Genomic DNA, 18,607 nt, shown 5'->3' on the forward strand with positions numbered 1-18,607 from the left:
GACATATTTTATCCTTTTGGCATCTTTGACATATTTTGCATTTATTTACATTTTGTAACATATACCACCCCCTCATATATGGCAACATAAGTGTATTACATAATATATACATTGATTTATTGTCCAGGATAAATCATGCTTTATACACTATTGCTACAGTTTTTACTAATTTTGATATCACGTTATTTATTTGTGGTTTCCAACTAAATTATGATCCAATGCAGCACCAAGAAACCTAATTGCATATACTCTTTATGTAACTTCATTAACATTTGAATTATCATATTTGTAAATCTATATTATGAATACTTTTTAATTTCCCAAATAACATAACCTGTTTGTTATGTTTGAACTTGTTTTACTTATATTTATTTAATGATAATTTGTTTACGTTTAAGTTGAAATTCTGTCAAAGTTCTAAATCGCTTCCTATAATATGGTATTGCACAATCGATCTGATTTAATTGGATTTGAACATCATGCGACTGTATAAATATTATTACCTATTAACAGTTGGAACCGTTTTCACCGGGTGCAGGATGCAGTCGCGCCTTTTATTGTGACGTACCATTCACGGACCAATTCTCAAAACAAGTCCGACTGAATCGGATTACGGAAAACGTACTGTAGCAGCCAACTGTCTGTGCCGTTTTTATTACTATTTAATAACAACCAAAGCAAAAAATACTGTTAATAAACCCTGAAGGGTATCTTTATTCTCTTCAATGGCGTCCCGATCTCCATCATCCTCCCCAGACTCAGCGACGGGCTCCGGTACTGATCCAGCCCGGCCTGACACCGGAGAGCCACTCGGCGGAGGCTCTGACTCTGATTCCGATTTCGGATTAGGGAAATTTGATTGCAGTGCTGGCGATGCATCGGCTCGATTAGAAGGGGCAGATCTAGAGAATGAGTTTGAGTCTGCGGCAGACCGGGTCCGAGATCTCGTGCAGACAGCCAGTAGAGAACAGCTGCTGTATCTGTACGCCAGGTTCAAACAGGTAAACACAGAGCTCTCCTCATTGTCATTGCTCACCAAGCTGTAAAATAACTTTCTATTAACATGACAGCTCGTGCAAACACAATACAAAGCGTTAATTTAGTTTAGTCAATATTTTACCAGTAGACAATGGGAGCTAATTAAAAGTTTTCCCAGTAGCCACAAAAACAGTAGTAATTGTGCTGTGATTAAAATTGTGCTTCTGTGTAGTTCTGACAGATGATTGAGGTGAAGTTGGTTTTATATTCACACATTCTGACTTTTCCCTCAAAATTATATTTTCAGAATGATATTGTTTTGAAGTCATACTTGAAAGTAGCGTAGTAAACCATATAGGGAGCATGTCACAAGTTGTCACTGAACGATTGTCTGAATATAAAACCAACTTTACCTCAATTTACAGATAAATGTGCCTGTTGAAATTATGGTAAAAGTAGCGCTTATGTTCGATCATTTGTTCTTTTTTACTCTCTTTTTTACTCTCATTTTATTATTATTATTATTATTATTATTACACAAATTACATTGAAACACATACAAATAGAGAGGTAAAAACAAAAAACAGAGTTTAAAAAAACAAAACAAAACAAAACTGTAAAAATAACTGATGTCAGTCAAATGGCAGATGTGTGTATGTGCGCGCATGTAAAGGTGGTTGACAAGCCAAAATACATAAATAAGAAAACAAAAAAGTATATACATACAACATGCATAACAGTAGAAAGCATTTTATATAGGTTATTTGTTCATTTTTGAACAGTGAAAATTTGTGATTGTCTCTATATTGTTTATTATGCTACAGTACATTGACTATTCGGTCTAAAATTGCATGTAAGTATGACTTGAAAACAACATTAGCACTATTTAATTGACTGTGAACAATGCTGTGCTTTGACAGTCATTTGCTGCTAATATGATTTCACTATTTAGAATTTGCAAGGAAAACTTTTCTTTAATTCTATTATTACGGATAAAGTTCAAATGTGTGAATGAATCACCAACTTTAACCCTAATCTTGTTGAATATGGAGTCTAAAATGCTGGCATAAACTTCCTTAACAGGCCAGAGTTAAAATTGCAATACGTAATGTAATATAATTCATTTGGATAAAAAAACAACAACAAAAAAAAACACATTATTACTATTCCACAGGTTGTCAAAACAGCTTAATCGTGAACTTCACAGTAATGTCATTTTTCAGTGTCAAATGTGCAGGATGCGATTGAGCTGTTAATCAGCTCTACATAAGATGGTACTTTCATGATCCAACTCAATTCGGTTATAAAACTTTCAGACCCCAAATAAGCAAGCCCAAGGAAATAGTGGCGAAAACCCTAAAGTTTTTGAAACACAAATTATGCATTAATGGTTAAACAGAGTTTTATGTTGCTACTATAATACTATCTATATATTATATCAAAATTGGTGCTTTAACAATGCAAGAGTCAGTATAACATTATAAAGTATGTGGTAACACTTTATTTTGATGGTCCATTTGAGTATTAGTAGACAGTCTGCCCTCTTATGTTGATATTGCTGCTTCAACAGACATTTAACTGAGTATAAGAAACTGCAAGTACGTGTCAACTTACACTAACCCTAACCTAACAGTCTACTGATCTAATGAGAATTAGTTTCAATGTAACTTAAATTATTAAACGCACCATCAAAATAAAGTGTGACCAAGTATGTATCTGTTTGTTGAACTTAAGTTACATTGAATCTACATGCCAACTAATTCTTATTATATTATAAGTAGACTGTTAGGTTGGGGTTAAGGTTAGTGTAAGTTGACATGTACTTGCAGTTTCTTATACTCAGTTAAATGTCTGTTGAAGGAGCATTATCATCAGATATTAAGCACACAGTCTACTAATACTCAAATAGACCATAAAAATAAAGTGTTACCAATGAAATATCTAAATATGTTTTGAGTCAATTTATTTTTGGTTCTGGAGTTTAACATAATTAAAGTTAGCACTACCTAAAGTTCAGTGGTTGAAAATGAATCATTAAGTAAATAGTAAATATATTAATAAACCTATTTTTCACAGGTCAAAGTTGGAAAGTGCAATACTTCAAAACCTGGTTTCTTCGATTTCGAGGGACAGAGAAAATGGTAAGTCTCTTGGTACTGTTGGGGATTCAACCATTCCGGGGTGATTTTGAGTCTTATTTTGGCAATAACTTTTTCTCTGTTTCAGCTAGCGGAATGATTTTTAGTAAAAAAGAAAAGAAAATGAAAAAATGCTTTGAAAAAAAAAAAAACCTTAACAATTACGCTCTGGGCAAATTTACTACAGTTTCAATATGTTCGGGAGGAAAACATCCACTAAAATAAACTGCTGTAAAAATGCAAATGTTTTGACATCATTTATGAACTTGACATTTAAAGAGTTTAGTACATTTAGTAGTTTTTATCAGGACTGAGGCTGATTAACAGATTTATGTAAAACAAAAATGATCTGATGCATTTTTACAGCAGTTTAATTTAGTGGATGTTTTCATCCCGAACATAATGAAAGGGTAGTACATTTGAACAGTGCACAAGGGTGAAATAATCTGACAGTTACAATCTATTGTTTATGATTTTGTCTGTGCACAAAATTAATAAATATTTTCACATTCCATCCAGTAATATGAGTTTTTTTGGAGCACAAAAAAATCCTTTTTCTGTTGACAGGTCGGCGTGGAAGCAGCTGGGGGACATGAGTACAGAACAGGCCATGCAGGAGTACGTGACCTGTGTACATGCCCTGGACCCAGAAGGCAGCCAGAAGGTACAGAGAAAAAAAAGAACAGAATTTGACTTTTATATTTAGTAACTTATTTAGTAAATAGACTTTGATGTGCTACATTTGATGCGCTTATTTTATTCTCACTATTAAATCGCTTTGAATTAAAACGTCTGCTAAATGTAAACATAAAGATCAGCCTTAAAGAAACACTCCACCTTTTTTGAAAAAAAAAATCTATCCATAGTTGAACTGTTAAGTTTTACCATTTTTGAATCCATTCAACCAATCTCCAGTTCTAGCAGGAGCATGTTTAGCTTAGCTTAGCATACAGTAAATTATTGAACTGGTTTAGACCATTAGCATACCTTGCTCACAAAATTCAAATATACTTTATACTGATATTTACAGGTCCCAGGTCACCCAGACAGGAAAACATATTAGCATGACATTGTTTTAGACATACTTCTGCTCTCAAATGAAGCAAAACATTAAATGTAAATTTTCCCTTGCCTTAATACACTTGAAAAGAATAAGTTGTTCTGAATGTAATCATCTTTCCTCAGTAGAACATTTAGAAGATATTTTGACTCTAGTAGCCCATGCATTGTATAACTCAAAAAATATTACAGTTTCAGCTACAGATCTTCTTAAATGCTCTACTGGAGCAAAATCTTGGATGGCCTGAGGTTGAGTACAACAGTGTTTTCATTTTTGGGTAAAGAATCCCTGTAACTAGTTTGTTTTTCAAGCTATTAAACTACACCTCTTGGAGACAGATGTTCTTTTATAAGCATTGTGCAGTTATGCTACTGCGGTGTGAACATGTCCAGAAGAGGGCAGTATATGATTGTGCCATTGCTGTGGTTGTTCCTCTTTCTTACTGTATATACTGTAGGTAGACAGTGAATAAAAATCTCATAGTTTTTGCCAAGATGTTGAGGATTATGAAGACCAGAAACAATGTCCAAATTTATCTATCTATCTATCTATCTATCTATCTATCTATCTATCTATCTATCTATCTATCTATCTATCTATCTATCTATCTATCTATCTATCTATCTATCTATCTATCTATCGTTCTTTCTATCGTTCTATCTATCGTTCTATCTATCTATCCATCTGTCTGTCCGTCTATCCATCCATCCATCCATCCATCATTTTTCAATCACTCTAGCAAGCGTTTTAACAATTGATCCATCCTTCATTCTATCTATCGTTCTAAAAATCTGTCATTTCATCCATCTATTCTATCAATCTATCTGTCATTCTAACTGTCTGTCCATCCATCCATCCGTTTTATCGTTCTATCCATTTTTCCTATCATTCTATACATCATTCTATCCATTGTTCTATCATTTTATCCATCATTCTATCATTCATTCTGTCCATACATCTATTGTTCTATCATTGATTCCGTCCAACCATCCATCCAATGTTTTATCGTTCATTCCATCCATCCATCCATCCATCCATCCATCCATCCATCCATCCATCCATCCATCCATCCATCCATCCATCCATCCATCTTTCTATCTGTCATTCCATCCATCCATCAACCTATCCATTGTTCTATCCAACAATCTATCTGTTGTTCCATCCATCCATCATAGCCATCCATCCAGCCATCATAACCATGTCAGATCAGACATATCTCCTTTTCTTATTGTGCTGCAAGAAATGTAATCTCACTGGCGTACAGAAAAGCACATAAACAAATTCCCCACCTTACAGAGTGAACTGATTGTGTTAGTGTGTGTTAAAAGAGGCCAGGCAGCTCCATTACAAGATAGAGAGATAAAGAGAGAGAGTGGGGTTGGTTGGAGAGACAATAGCCTGTTTCTGACCTCCTGTGCACTTCTGTTGTTACGCGAAGAAGAAAAGAGGAGAGCAGGAATTTACGCTATTTTAATACAAGCCTTCTATTCAGACAGAAGTGCAGATGCAGCACTTTTCTGCTCAAAACTGTAATATTTTTAAGTCGTTGAATTAAAATTGCTGTATAATAGAGCTGGCTTGCAAATTGAATTTATTTCTCAGTGAGTTCCACTAGTGGTTGAATACCCAGAGTCCTTTGTGCTCTCTCTTATGCTGTTGCCAAATGCTGTTCAGTTTAAAGGAAAGTGAACATAATGATGTCAGAAATACAAAACCTGTCAAGTCTAGCAACATACAGTATGCAACGTCCTGCCAGTTTTCTGTCAGGTTTGAGCTCAGCAGAGGCTTATTGTAGATCTCTTTTTGAAAATTGTATGCTGAGGGATATTTTTTGCTTTTTGTATAATTTCATACCCTGTTTGATCAGCAGATGAGTTTTTTTGTTGTTTATTTGTAAAAAAAAATGATTTATTCTGTTTCAATCGATAGTGCTAGCAATGTTAAGATCAATGTTCAGGAATTTACAGCAAAATTAACATATACCACTCCCATTAATATTAAATAAATTTGGATATATTTTTTTGCCAATTGCAATAATGTAGATGAGAAACACTGTTAGAGGCTAGTTAAACACCTGACATCAGATTGACCTATAAACATTACATCTTATAATGAAAGTGTCAAAATTTTGTATGTCTATCATCATCATCATCCTAAATAAGAAAAAGACATAATGATTGATTAACTAGTATTCCAGCCACTCAAAAATCAAAATAGGGTCAGGGTTTAGTTTAAAGCAGAACGCATTTTGATTGTGTATGTTTTTATTATTCATTGAAAAGATTTTAACAACATTGTTGATTATAGTTAACAGTGTGACTATACCAGTTCTTTATTGAACGGGCCTTCTCTTCAAGCAGGTTTTTGTGCATTTACAGTCACTTCTCAACATTAATAAAACTTGTTGAAATCTGCACTCAAGTAGTTTTATTAACCTCTGTATACCTAAAGTTCATGCTTCTTTTGGTTGATACTCTTTTCAGTTCTTTGCTGCTGATGCGATATGTATTGCAATATGAATACATTTGCACTAGATGAGTTGAATAACTATTTGAAAAAAATATATCATTTTAGATATTGATTAGGACGATTCTGTAGGGATCTACAAGATAAATTCAATGAACAAAAGTATGCAAATTAAATAAAGAGCATTTTATTGTTTTCCGCAAAATTATTAATTATAATTCATATATACATTGTGCATACCCGCAATGTGACTATTGCAAATGCTAATATTGAAAAGAAAATATTATGCAGCTTTTATTCCATTATCATCCTTTAAAAATAAATCCAGTTAATAAGATCGCTCTGTTAATGAGATCAGTCTTTGGACTGTGGGGGAAACCCACCCGTATGCAGGGAGAGCATGCAAACTCCATACAGAAACGTGAACTGACCCAGCCAAGGCTCGAACCAGCGACCTTCTTGCTGTGAGGCGACAGCACTACCTACTCCACCACTGCATTGCCATTTTAAATAATAATGTTATAATTAAAAATAATATAAAAAATCGATTTAATAACATGAATATCCATTTGACCACCCCTATAATAGTTCATACCACTGTAAATGCATAATCACGTCAATCAGTCTGCGAGAAAAAACTTATTCAACTGTTTGAAACCAGCAGATCTATAGCACCGACAGACAATGTAACTGTTCACAAGACTGTTTTCTGATAAAATAGCTGTTTGTTTACTTATAGCCTAAAATTAAAGTCAAATTAAATGCATAGTTTGACTTACAGTAACCTCAGAAGTAGCTAATCGGATAATGTAGGTCAGAATACACAAAATATCCCACAAAACACTGAAAACTTAAATACATTTTATGAATAAATTAGATGTAATTTAAATAAATACATACAGCACAATTGATTCACTGAAGCGAGTATTACAAAAACAGCGAACAGCGAAAAAGTTGAACGTCAATGTGTAATTTGCACCCTGATTATAACCCGAAACATATACTGTAGTAAGTACATGTAATTATTAAATATCATTCCGTTAAACAAAGTTACATATATAGTTATTTTATTGGACATAAGACATTGATTTGTCTCTTTTTCAGTCTTCAGAGCGACGAGGAGGAGAAAAGCGAACTGGATTCGGTGGGCCAGCGGTTAGCTCTCTATACCAAGAGGAAAAGATAAGGTAACAAGTCCCGCTTATAAATATGATGATTTTATTATAATATCTTTCATTTTATTTATTGGATCACTCTTGCATCAGTGAGCCATGATTCATTTTCCTGCTTATGGAGCTCACGGATGCCAAATGCCCCCGTGCTTCTTCCCCCCTTTAATGAGACAAATTAAGGGCTGAATTCACAGGGTTTTACCTCCTAAATTAACAGTATTAGTATGCATGCATAGGGGGTGAAGAGGCCTCGGGAAGCGGTAGAGTTTAATTACTTTTTTTATGATTCTATCGATGAGAGGAATGTAAAACGGATCCAGGCATGGATGGATGAAAGAAATATATGGAAGTATCAATGCAACAGGGGTTCATTCCCCAAGTTGACGTGTCCCGGGAGAATGCGAGTCATTCATTGGGGACGGAAAAAGCAAAGAGGCAATTAACATCCCGTTCCCCCTCTTCTCCTCCCAATTGTCGCTCGCTGAGCAGCCCATTTCGGGTGTGACCCAATCAGAGCGCCATGCAGACTGCTTCACTGCCTTCCAATTTCCAGGCTTGGTGATTGAGAGCCCTCTTGCATATTCAAACCTCTCGTTAGCTTTTCATTAGAAAGTCTTAATGGTTTCGGCTTTGCCCGTTTGCTCAATCGGATGACCTATAATTTCAAGACCATTTTTTTTTTTTACAACAGTTAAGAGAGAGTTGCGTTCTCTTCTGTTGGAGTTATAAAAGAGGAAGCTTTCTCTTCCAAAGAATGTATGATGGATGAGTTGTTGTGTGAGGATGTCAAGGAGAGCGATTGATCTGATCTGATTGATGGGAGCAGAGGTGTCCGATTCAGAATATCAGCCAGTTTTAGAGGGCAGTGTGCTTCCACATGAGGAGTGGTGCGTGTGTCCATGTTTATCAGCCCCTGTAGCATTTATCAGGGACTTTTCTTTACATTTGAGGCCTAAAATTACTGATTTTGAGATTTTCAAAACGTTAGTTGCTTCTTTTCTTTTGCTCTAAAAATACACAAAAGTGTGACTGATTGATAATTTAACACTTTACAATAAGGTTGTAGTAGTTAATGTATTTACTAACATGAACAAACAATGAACAACAGCATTGTTCAACATAGGCTTATTCTGAAAATGTAGCTCTATATACGTTTCTGGAGATTGCAAATTATGTAGCCTGAAGTACATATGGCTGCATTTCGTCTTTAAAACGAGCGTTACAGGGCGGAATGATGCCGTTCCTTTTCGTACTTACCAGCTGACCACTTACCTCCGTATGGATAGCTTTCCCACTTTAACCAGTTTGTCCCGTTAGCTCGCCATGTATGTCGGCGTACTTGAGACGCAGAGATAAATTGACAAAGAGGAAAGGTTCTAGAAAGTGGGTAAGACAAAAACAGAATCCAAAAAATAAAATAAACAAGTGAATAACAGGGTGAGAATGTGGTAAAACCTGAAAACAAGGTAAAAAAATCAGGCAAGGGTTTTTCTTTTTCTGGATTGCTTGTAAAAATTGTTGGTTGGGTTTATGGAAGTGGGTGGGCGGGTCAATCAATACAATTGGTTGGGTTTAGGGAAGGTGTAGGGTGGGTCATTCGATTGATCGGTCAGTCGTTCAGACAGTCAGTCGATAGCAGCCTCTGGTGGATTTACGCAAGAACAGCAGGCACGAATGGCACTCGCGAAAACAAAAACTGCAAAAAAAAATGTAGCTCCTGAGTTCTGGGACATATTTGGCACAGAAATTTATATAGTGAAACATTTTCAGAATGAGCCTGGATTGCAATTGTTACATTATTTATTCATCTTTGTTAATGTTATTGGAAATAAATTTGTACATCGTTCATTCAAGTTAACTCACGGTGCATATACTAGTGTTAACAAGCATGAATTTGGATTTTAATAATGCATTAGTAAATGTTGAGCTATGAATAATAAATGATGTACAAGTATTGTTCATTATTAGTTAATGTTAGTAAATACATTAACATCAACTGAGGAATCCTTATTGTAAAGTGTGACCAATGATCTTAAATAGATAGTCCTGCCCATTTTTTTATTTGCCCTATGTCATTCCAAACCTTTATGACTTTCTTTATTCTGAGGAACAGAATTTTAAAGATTGTTAAAAGGACCAAAACATTTGATGTTGATCAAAAATGGTTATCAAAAGACAATAATGGGTGTCAATAGTTTTGAAAGATTTGATCCACTTCAAACATTGACTACTGAAAAATTTCGAAACTGTCTAATATGAAGTTTCACAGGTCTAATATACTTATTTATAAAAGGTGTAATTTCTTCCTCAATTGTGTATATTTGACATAACCAAACAGTTTTTTTTTGTGCTTTTGACCTATTGTATGTTTTGACAGCTGGCAGGAAAGATGCATTACAGTTTGATTGCACTACAAAAGATTATTTTCTTACTTGTATTTTTTTGTCTTGTTTCTAACCCAAATATCAAAAAATGATAAATCTAAAAGCATTTTCTAGACAAACAAAAATTGTCTTGTTTTAAAAAATAACATGCTAAAATTAAGTGAGTTTCCCTTAAAACAAGTAAAATAATCTGCCAACAAGCCAAGCAAAATAATATTGTATTTCAATTTGACAAGATTATTTTCACTTAGTTTAGACATATTTTTTCTTAAAACAAGTCTTAATGTAAGAAATGCATTTGGTGCTGCCTTTCTGTTCATGCGCTTAATATCGGTGACCTACTAAAATACATAACAGGATTTTAAACTGACAAGGATTTAAAACCTGGTTCGAGTCCTGGCAGTGCCAGTTGGCATTTCTCTGTGGAGTTTGCATGTTTCCCTGTGTTTGCATAGGTTTCCTCTGGGTGCTCCAGGTTTCCCCACAATCCAAAGACATGCAGCAGGGCTCACAAAATCTGATCCCATTTTTACAGTCGGGCAACCAAAAGCAGCGTGCCTGGCAGGCTATCTAGATACCCCACTGGGCACGGTGTAGATAGATTAAAACAATAGCCTCGGGACTTCAGGCTACCAGGTTTTGTGAGTTCTGTGCAGTATAGATGAATTGAATTAACTAAATTGGACACAGTGTATAGGTGTGAATGTGAGAGTGCATTCGCTGTGTAAAACAAGCTGGAATAGTTGGCGGTGCATTCCGCTGTGGCGAACCCTGGTAAATAAGGGTCTAAGCCGAAGGAAAATGAATGAATAAAGGATTTAAAAGTCACATTGACCATATGTTTGTTGACATCGAAGGTAACCAGTGCACAAGCTGAAAGACTCCTCCCTCTTCTGGAACGGGAGGTGGGGAGCAGCAGCTCATTTGCATTTAAAGAGAGAGACATGCCTCAAATACAGGCATTTACAGCATGTTATGATGAGACTTCTAATGAGACTTTTCTTACATTTTGTAAAATGAATGTTACAGGACCTCTTCACTGTTTGCAGATTTATACAGAGTTTTACCTCCACTCTTCACTAAAACCTCTTTTGTTTGGTCTTGTACTACTCAGAAAATGTTGATCAAGCAGTGTGGAATGACGGAGTAGCTAGTGACCTTCCCAGCATCCTCAGCGGCATCACTGATGCCATGTCGTTTATCAGTGAGCTATTAATCAGGTGTAAGCACGCATATGTGAGCGTCGTGTGTGTGTGCGGGCTTCAGGAGCACAGGCCGGCATCAGTGTGACGAATGAGCAGTTTTATTGATTAGTTGCCCCGAGAGACGGATGATGCCCACATGGCACAGACACACTGGGTCACCGTAAAACCACACACACTCACATATTTATTCTTTTTTCCCACAAGTGAGAGAAGGCCAGGTTTACTGCACAAATATATGGGCATAAGCCACTTCAGATATGTTTTTTTTATCATTTTTTGTCAAGATCAGTTTTTTGAGAGTTATTAGATGTGTTTGGTTAGGATAATAAGATCAGTATCAGAGACCTTCATGAATATAGTCCAAAAATAGGATTGTGATTGTCATAAATGTGAAATGAAATCTTGAAACTTTAAAAATAACAATATTTATGATTTATTTATAACCCTCTTGCACATTCTGCCATATTACCTATTTATTATGTCATTTATTTTGCTTATGATTTTGTAAAAAAGCTAAATCTAGGATAAATGTACAACTTTATTAAACATTATAAATGCTTTGTCAAATTGTAATATATTGTCCAAAAGTAATTCATTGTATTTTATTTTTTGAAAATGTTTCAATGTATATTTTGTTCTGAAGAAAAAAAAAATTGTGCTGGGCAAAGATGTGTATGTGATACGCACACATACATAGAAGCAAACTATTCAAAACAATTTTGTTACATAGATATTTAAGTTAATATAGAATTTTAATCATATACATATAAGCTCACCGGCCACTTTATTAGTTACACCTTACTAGTACCAGGTTGGATCACTTTTGCCTTAATCCTTCATGGCATAGATTTAACAAGGTACTGGAAATATTCCTCAGAGATTTTGGTCAATACTGACATGATAGCATCACGCAGATGCTGCAGATTTGTCAGCTGCACATCCATAATGCGAATCTCCCGTTCCACCACATCTCAAAGGTGCTGGATTGAGATTTGGTGACTGTGGAGGCCATTTGAGTACAGTGAATTCATTGTCATGTTCAAGAAACCAGTCTGAGATGATTCACGCTTTATGACATGGCGTGTTATCCTGCTGGAAGTAGCCATCGGAAGGTGGGGGTACACTGTGGTCATAGAGGTATGGACATGGTTAGCAACAATACTCAGGTAAGCTGTGGTGTTGACACAATGCTCAGTTGGTACTAATAGGCCCAAAGTGTGCCAAGAAACTGTCCCCCACACCATTACACCACCACCACCAGCCTGAACCATGAATATAAGGCAGGATGGATCCATGCTTTCATGTTGTTGATGATAAATTCTCACCCTACCATTCGAATTTTGCAGCAGAACTTGAGACTCATCAGACTAGGCAACATTTTTCTAATCTTCTATTGTCCAATTTTGGTGATCCTGTGTGAATTGTAGCCTCAGTTTCCTGTTCTTATCTGACAGGAGTTGCACCCGGTGTGGTCTTCTGTAGCCCATCCGCCTGAAGGTTCAACGTGTTTTGCGCTAAGAGATGCTCTTTTGCATACCTCGGTTGTAACGAGTGTTTATGTGAGTTACTGTTGCCTTTCTTTCAGCTCGAACCAGTCTGGCCATTTTCCTCTGACCTCTGGCATTAACAAGGCATTTGTTCCGACAGAACTCACTTCTTTTTCAGACCATTCTCTGTAAACCCTAGAGATGGTTGTGCGTGAAAATCCCAGTAGATCAGCAGTTTCTTAAATACTCACACCGGCCTGTCTGGCACCAACAACCATGCCACATTCAAAGTCACTTAAATCATGTTTCTTCACCATTCTGATGCTCAGTTTGAACTGCAAGCAGATCTTCTTGACCATGTCTACATGCCTAAATGCATTGAGTTGCTGCCAAGTGATTGGCTGATTAGAAATTTACGTTAACGAGCAGTTGGACAGGTGTACCTAATAAAGTGGCCGGTGAGTGTATAATTTATATCTAAATACAAATAAACATTTTCTCTAATATATGCATGTGTGTATTTATATAAGTGTAATAAATTTACACAATTTTTGGTGCATACATGTTTGGCACAACACACCTCTTTAAGTTATGCACAAAAGTGAATAATTGTCTCTGTAGTTTCAGACTTTTCTCCTAATGTGTTTATACAATATTTATATATTTTCAGTGCATTGATGCCATATCATTGAATTAGTCAGTACTGGAGTGATTGACTGGCAGATATCAGTTCTTGTGAAGTTGTCCACTCTGTCAGTATGCTGTAATGAGAGTGAGGAGCCACCACACAATAGGGCTCCGAATGCAATTAATCTGCCATCCTGCATGGGCAAGAGGGGCAGGGGTAAATCTCTTAATGAGATTTCTCAAACCAACTGTACCTCATCCCCTGTATAACCCGTTTCTTTCTCTCCCTCTCGCTCTCTGCCTGGCTTGGCCCAAATGCCACAAGGTGATTAGAGAGGGAGATAATTAAAATGGGTGTGGTGAGCGCCTGGCGTGTGTGTGTGTGTGTGTGTGTGTGTGTGTGTGTGTGTGTGTGTGTGTGTGTGTGTTACTATGAGACGCTGCCAATAACATAATATTTGCTTCAAATCCCTAAAATAAATTCATCCTGAGTGATCAAACTGAAATATTTATTGTTACAGTCCCCAAAATTGGATCAACTTGTTGCTTATTGCTTTTGACTGATTTAATGCTGTTTATTCTTTAGTTGACTTCTGTGCCGTTTTTTGTTTTGTTTTTAATGTTTGGTGTGATCATCGCTTTTGTAAATGATTTATTTTTTGTTGTGTTTGACTTTAGGGAAGAGGACAAAAACATTTTCGACTACTGTCGAGAGAACAACATCGAACACGTCAGCAAGGCCATCAGCTCCAAGACAGTGGACGTAAACACAAGAGACGAAGAGGTAGGATTTATAAAAAAAAAAAACGAATACATCAAATGTATTTATGATACTGAAGTTTGAAATGTTTCTCAAACAGCATATACTTACTCCATTACCTACCATCAGGGCCATTTATATTGAAGTTATTTATATTGAAGAATATTTAGCCCCACCATTTTGGAGTTTCTGTTTCCCAGTGATGGGGTGCAGCTGGAAGGGCATCCGCTGCATAAAACATATGCTGCATAAATTGGCGGTTCATTCCGCTGTAGCGACCCCAGATTAATACAGGGACTAAGCTGAAAAGAAAATAAATGAATGAATATTGGTGTATCGTAACATCTAGTTTTTTTGGGGGGTGGTCCAACACTCAACCCCCAACCTGGAAATCACAGAATTCACAGAATTTCTACAAAGTATGTTGTATACTACAAACACGCACACATTTATAACGCATGTTTATTTTTTAGTTTAAAATTTAAAAAAGGTTTACAGATGGACATTTTTCTGATCCCATATCTTGGTGGTCAGTTGTTCTGGAAAATATAAACAGATGTTTCAATATAATGTTAACATAAACAGTTGATGTCAGAATTATTAGCCACCCTTTTATTTTTTTCTTCTTTTTTAAATAATTCCCAAATGATGTGAACAGAGCAAGGAAATTTTCCACAGTATGTCTGATAAAATTTTTACTTCTGGAGAAAGTCTTATTTGTTTTATAACGGCAGCTTTATAAATCAGCTTTTAATTAAAAAAAAAAAAAACAATTTAGGGACAAAATTATTAACCCCTTTAACCTATTTTTTTTTCAGACAGTCTACAGAACAATCCATCGTACATACAATAACTTGCCTAATTACCTTAACCTGCCTAGTTAACCTAATTAACCTAGTTAAGCCTTTAAATGTCACTTTAAGCTGTATAGAAGTGTCCTGAAAAATATCTAGTCAAATATTATTTACTGTCATCATGGCAAAGATAAAATAAATCAGTTATTAGAAATGAGTTATTAAAACTATTATGTTTAGAAATGTGTTGAAAAAAAATCTTCTGTTTGTTAAACAGAACTTCGAGAAAGAAAATAAATGGGGGGGGGCTAATAATTTTGACTTCAACTTTACTTTCTATGTGAATTTATGTTTTGAGTTTTTACTGCAAACGTCACATCCATAACGCTGGAATTGCTAATTACTAATTATTACTGTTACTATTATTATTTTCTAAAGCATCATATTACATAAAAACTGTGTTAATGGCTGCTAAAATACAGCTTTGCCATAAAAGAAACTTTAAAACATATATTAAAATGAAACATTTATTTTAAATTGCAGTAATATCTCATAATATTACTGTTTCTACTTTAATTTTGACTGAATAATTGCATTTGGTGAGTGTAAAAATTACAAGAAAGACTTGCTGATCTTAAACTTTTGACAGTAGTTATAAAGATTTTTATTATTATATAATATTTATTTAGGGTCACATGGTGGCTCAGTGGTTAGCAACTGTCGCCTCACAACAAGAAGGTCGCTGGTTCAAGTCCTGGCTGGGTTAGTTGGCATATCTGTGTGGAGTTTGCATGTTCTCCTCGTGTTGGCGTGTGTTATCTCTAGGTGCTTCGGTTTCCCCCACAGTCCAAAAACATGCGCTACAGGTGAATTAAATAAACTAAATGATCTGTAGTGTAGTGTGTGAATGATAGTGTCTGGGTGTTTCCCAGTGATGGGTTGCAGCTGGAAGGGCAACCACTGCGCAAAACATATGCTGGATAAGTTTGCAGTTCATTCCGCTGTGGCGACCCCAGATTAATAAAGGGACTAAGCCGAAAAGAAAATGAATCAATAAATGAATGAAATTGTCCGTAGTGTATAAGTTTGCAGTTCATTCCGCTGTGGCAGCCCCTGATAAATAAAGGAACTAAGCAGAAGGAAAATGAATGAATGAATAAATGAATGAATGTTTACTTATTCACTGCGCATAAGTAAATTCAAAACCACTGATCTGTGTGACTGAAGCGTTTGTTTTGTCAAGTGAACAAATACCCTGTTATTTTTGTAGTCCTGTGAATCAGAGCTCAGCCTCTTTCTGTTACTTTTCACTTATTCTCTGCGTTAAAGAGATCAGTCCTCTGCATTTCCCACATGGCTAAAACCTCCAAAGGTCACTGGATGCACCATCCATCCGCTCATCCCATTTTTATTCATGTACCATCGTGACCAACTGGCCTGTTTGCTTTCTTTCAGCTCTGCAATTCTGAAAGTGGGGAAGCAGTTGGCTCTCCATCAGGTTGGCCAGATGGCAGCCTTTGTCAATCCACCATTGTTCTTCTGTCTGCTGCAGTTCAGCAGATTTACCTCTAGAGGGCACTAGTGAATTTGAAAATCTACTGCGTAGACTTGGCCTGAAAAAACCTACTAGTGTCAGTGTAACAATAGAGTAGACAGATCACAGTGCGGCTCCAGAATATTGATTAATTGTCATTTTAAATATTTTAGATTTCAAACAAGTAGATTGTATCCATTTGTCAACAAGACATTTCTAATCATTTCTAATCATCCGCCCAGTAATAAATATACCTTTTAAAATGACATAATAGAGTAGAATATCTAATAAATACAAATAGTATTTCAGATAAAATGTCAGAAACGTAAAATTTGTCCTTTAACAGATAAAAAAAAAAACTTCTGACAATCACTTATTAAAATACTTTTAATTTTGTTTTATTTGATTGGCGGTTCATTCCGCTGTGGCGACTCCAGATTATTAAAGGGACTAAGCCGAAAAGAAAATGAATAAATAATTTATACTTTTAGCTTTTTCATTCATTCATTTTCCTTCGGCTTAGACTCTTTATTTATTAGGGGTCGCCACAGTGAACAGCCAACTTATCCAGCATATGTTTTACACAGAGGATACCCTTTCAGCTGCAACCCAGTACTGGGAAACATCAATAAATAATCCTTTACACACATACACTAAGGCCAATTTAGTTTATTAAATTCACCTCCAGCGCATGTTTTTGGACTGTGGGGGAAACCCACGCCAACACGGGGAGAACATGCAAACTCCACAAAGAAATGCCAACTAACCCAGCCGGGACTCGAACCAGTGACCATCTTGCTGTGAGACAAAATTGCTTACCACTGAGCCACTGTGTCGCCCCTTTTAGTTTTTTATATTTATTCATTCATTTTCTTTTCTGCTTAGTCCCTTTATTAATCTGGGGTCGCCACAGCGGAATGAACCGCCAACTTATCCAGCATATGTTTTACACAAAGGATGCCCTTCCATCTGCAACCCATCACTGGGAAACATCCATACTCACTCATTCATACTCATACACTACGGACAATTTAGCTTACCCAATTCACCTGTACTGCATGTCTTTGGACTGTGGGGGAAACCGGAGCACTTGGAGAAAACCTACGCAAACACGGGAAGAACATGCAAACTCCACACAGAAATGCCAACTGACCTAGCCGAAACTCAAACGAGCAACCTTCTTGCTGTGAGGCGAAAGTGCAAACCACTGAGCCACCCTTTTAGCTTTTTTTACATATTTATTTATTAATTTTTATATATATTTATAATTTGTTGAATTTTTTGGGGGTGTCTTGATTGCGCTAGTAGTTTGTGTGCTTCCAGCTCAAGGTCAGAGCTATGAGGAATGAGGTGATGTTTCTGACCTGTAGCCGCGGCTGTCTCTAACTCACTGCAGTATTGAGACGTGACGCATTCGCTCTGCTCTCAACATAATGCCGTTTGATGTTTTCAGCAGAGGCTGTTGCCAGTGCTTTAATTTGGGCTGAGATGAGCTTCATGGTGCCATTTGACCTCCTGCAGGTCAGGGTGCCTCTGCCCAGGGTCAAATACATTACCCTAAATGTACAAGAGCACCCAAGCGCAGAGCAGTGAGGAAATAATCTCACCGATGATGATGACAATACATCAGAATAAACTGGAGTTATTCTAGGTGGTGGTTGGAGAACAGAAGGGTGCATGGACCTGGTGAAGAACCACAGCGGTTATGCTTTAACGCTGCACTTCCAGGACCCAACACTGAAGATTTAAAAAATTTTTGCACTTTTTTTCAAATGTAAACTTCATATTTCTGAAATTAAGTCAGACTGGCTTTATTAATTTAGGTAAAATTATCTAAAAAAAATAAGTAAACTTAATTTGTCCTGATTAGGCTTGGGCGGTAATAATGTAATATGGTATACCGCTGGATCTAAAAATAGCAACGTGTCAGTTACAATCCCGTTCATAAAAAAACAATGCACTTAAACAGGAGACAAGTATTAAGTAATAAATATTATTTATT

General features: G+C 36.1%; 1 protein-coding gene across 2 annotated transcripts in view; it reads left to right on the plus strand.

The window, feature by feature from the left end:
* The first annotated feature begins 584 nt into the window (after positions 1 to 584).
* Positions 585 to 18,607, plus strand: part of acbd6 (acyl-CoA binding domain containing 6) — a 60,641-nt gene continuing 42,618 nt past the window's right edge. Inside the window, exons 1-5 of one of the 2 annotated variants that reach the window (XR_012383567.1) lie at positions 585 to 1,001; positions 3,055 to 3,119; positions 3,684 to 3,780; positions 7,747 to 7,829; positions 14,196 to 14,301. Coding sequence is in view for 1 of the 2 variants with exons in the window: in NM_001025455.1 (NP_001020626.1) it covers positions 726 to 1,001; positions 3,055 to 3,119; positions 3,684 to 3,780; positions 7,747 to 7,829; positions 14,196 to 14,301 (627 nt within the window). In the remaining variant the exon portion in view is untranslated. 2 annotated transcript variants of the gene reach the window in all.

This window comes from Danio rerio, chromosome 8 (genome assembly GCF_049306965.1).
Source record: "Danio rerio strain Tuebingen ecotype United States chromosome 8, GRCz12tu, whole genome shotgun sequence".
In the NCBI taxonomy this organism is placed as follows: Eukaryota; Metazoa; Chordata; class Actinopteri; order Cypriniformes; family Danionidae; genus Danio; species Danio rerio.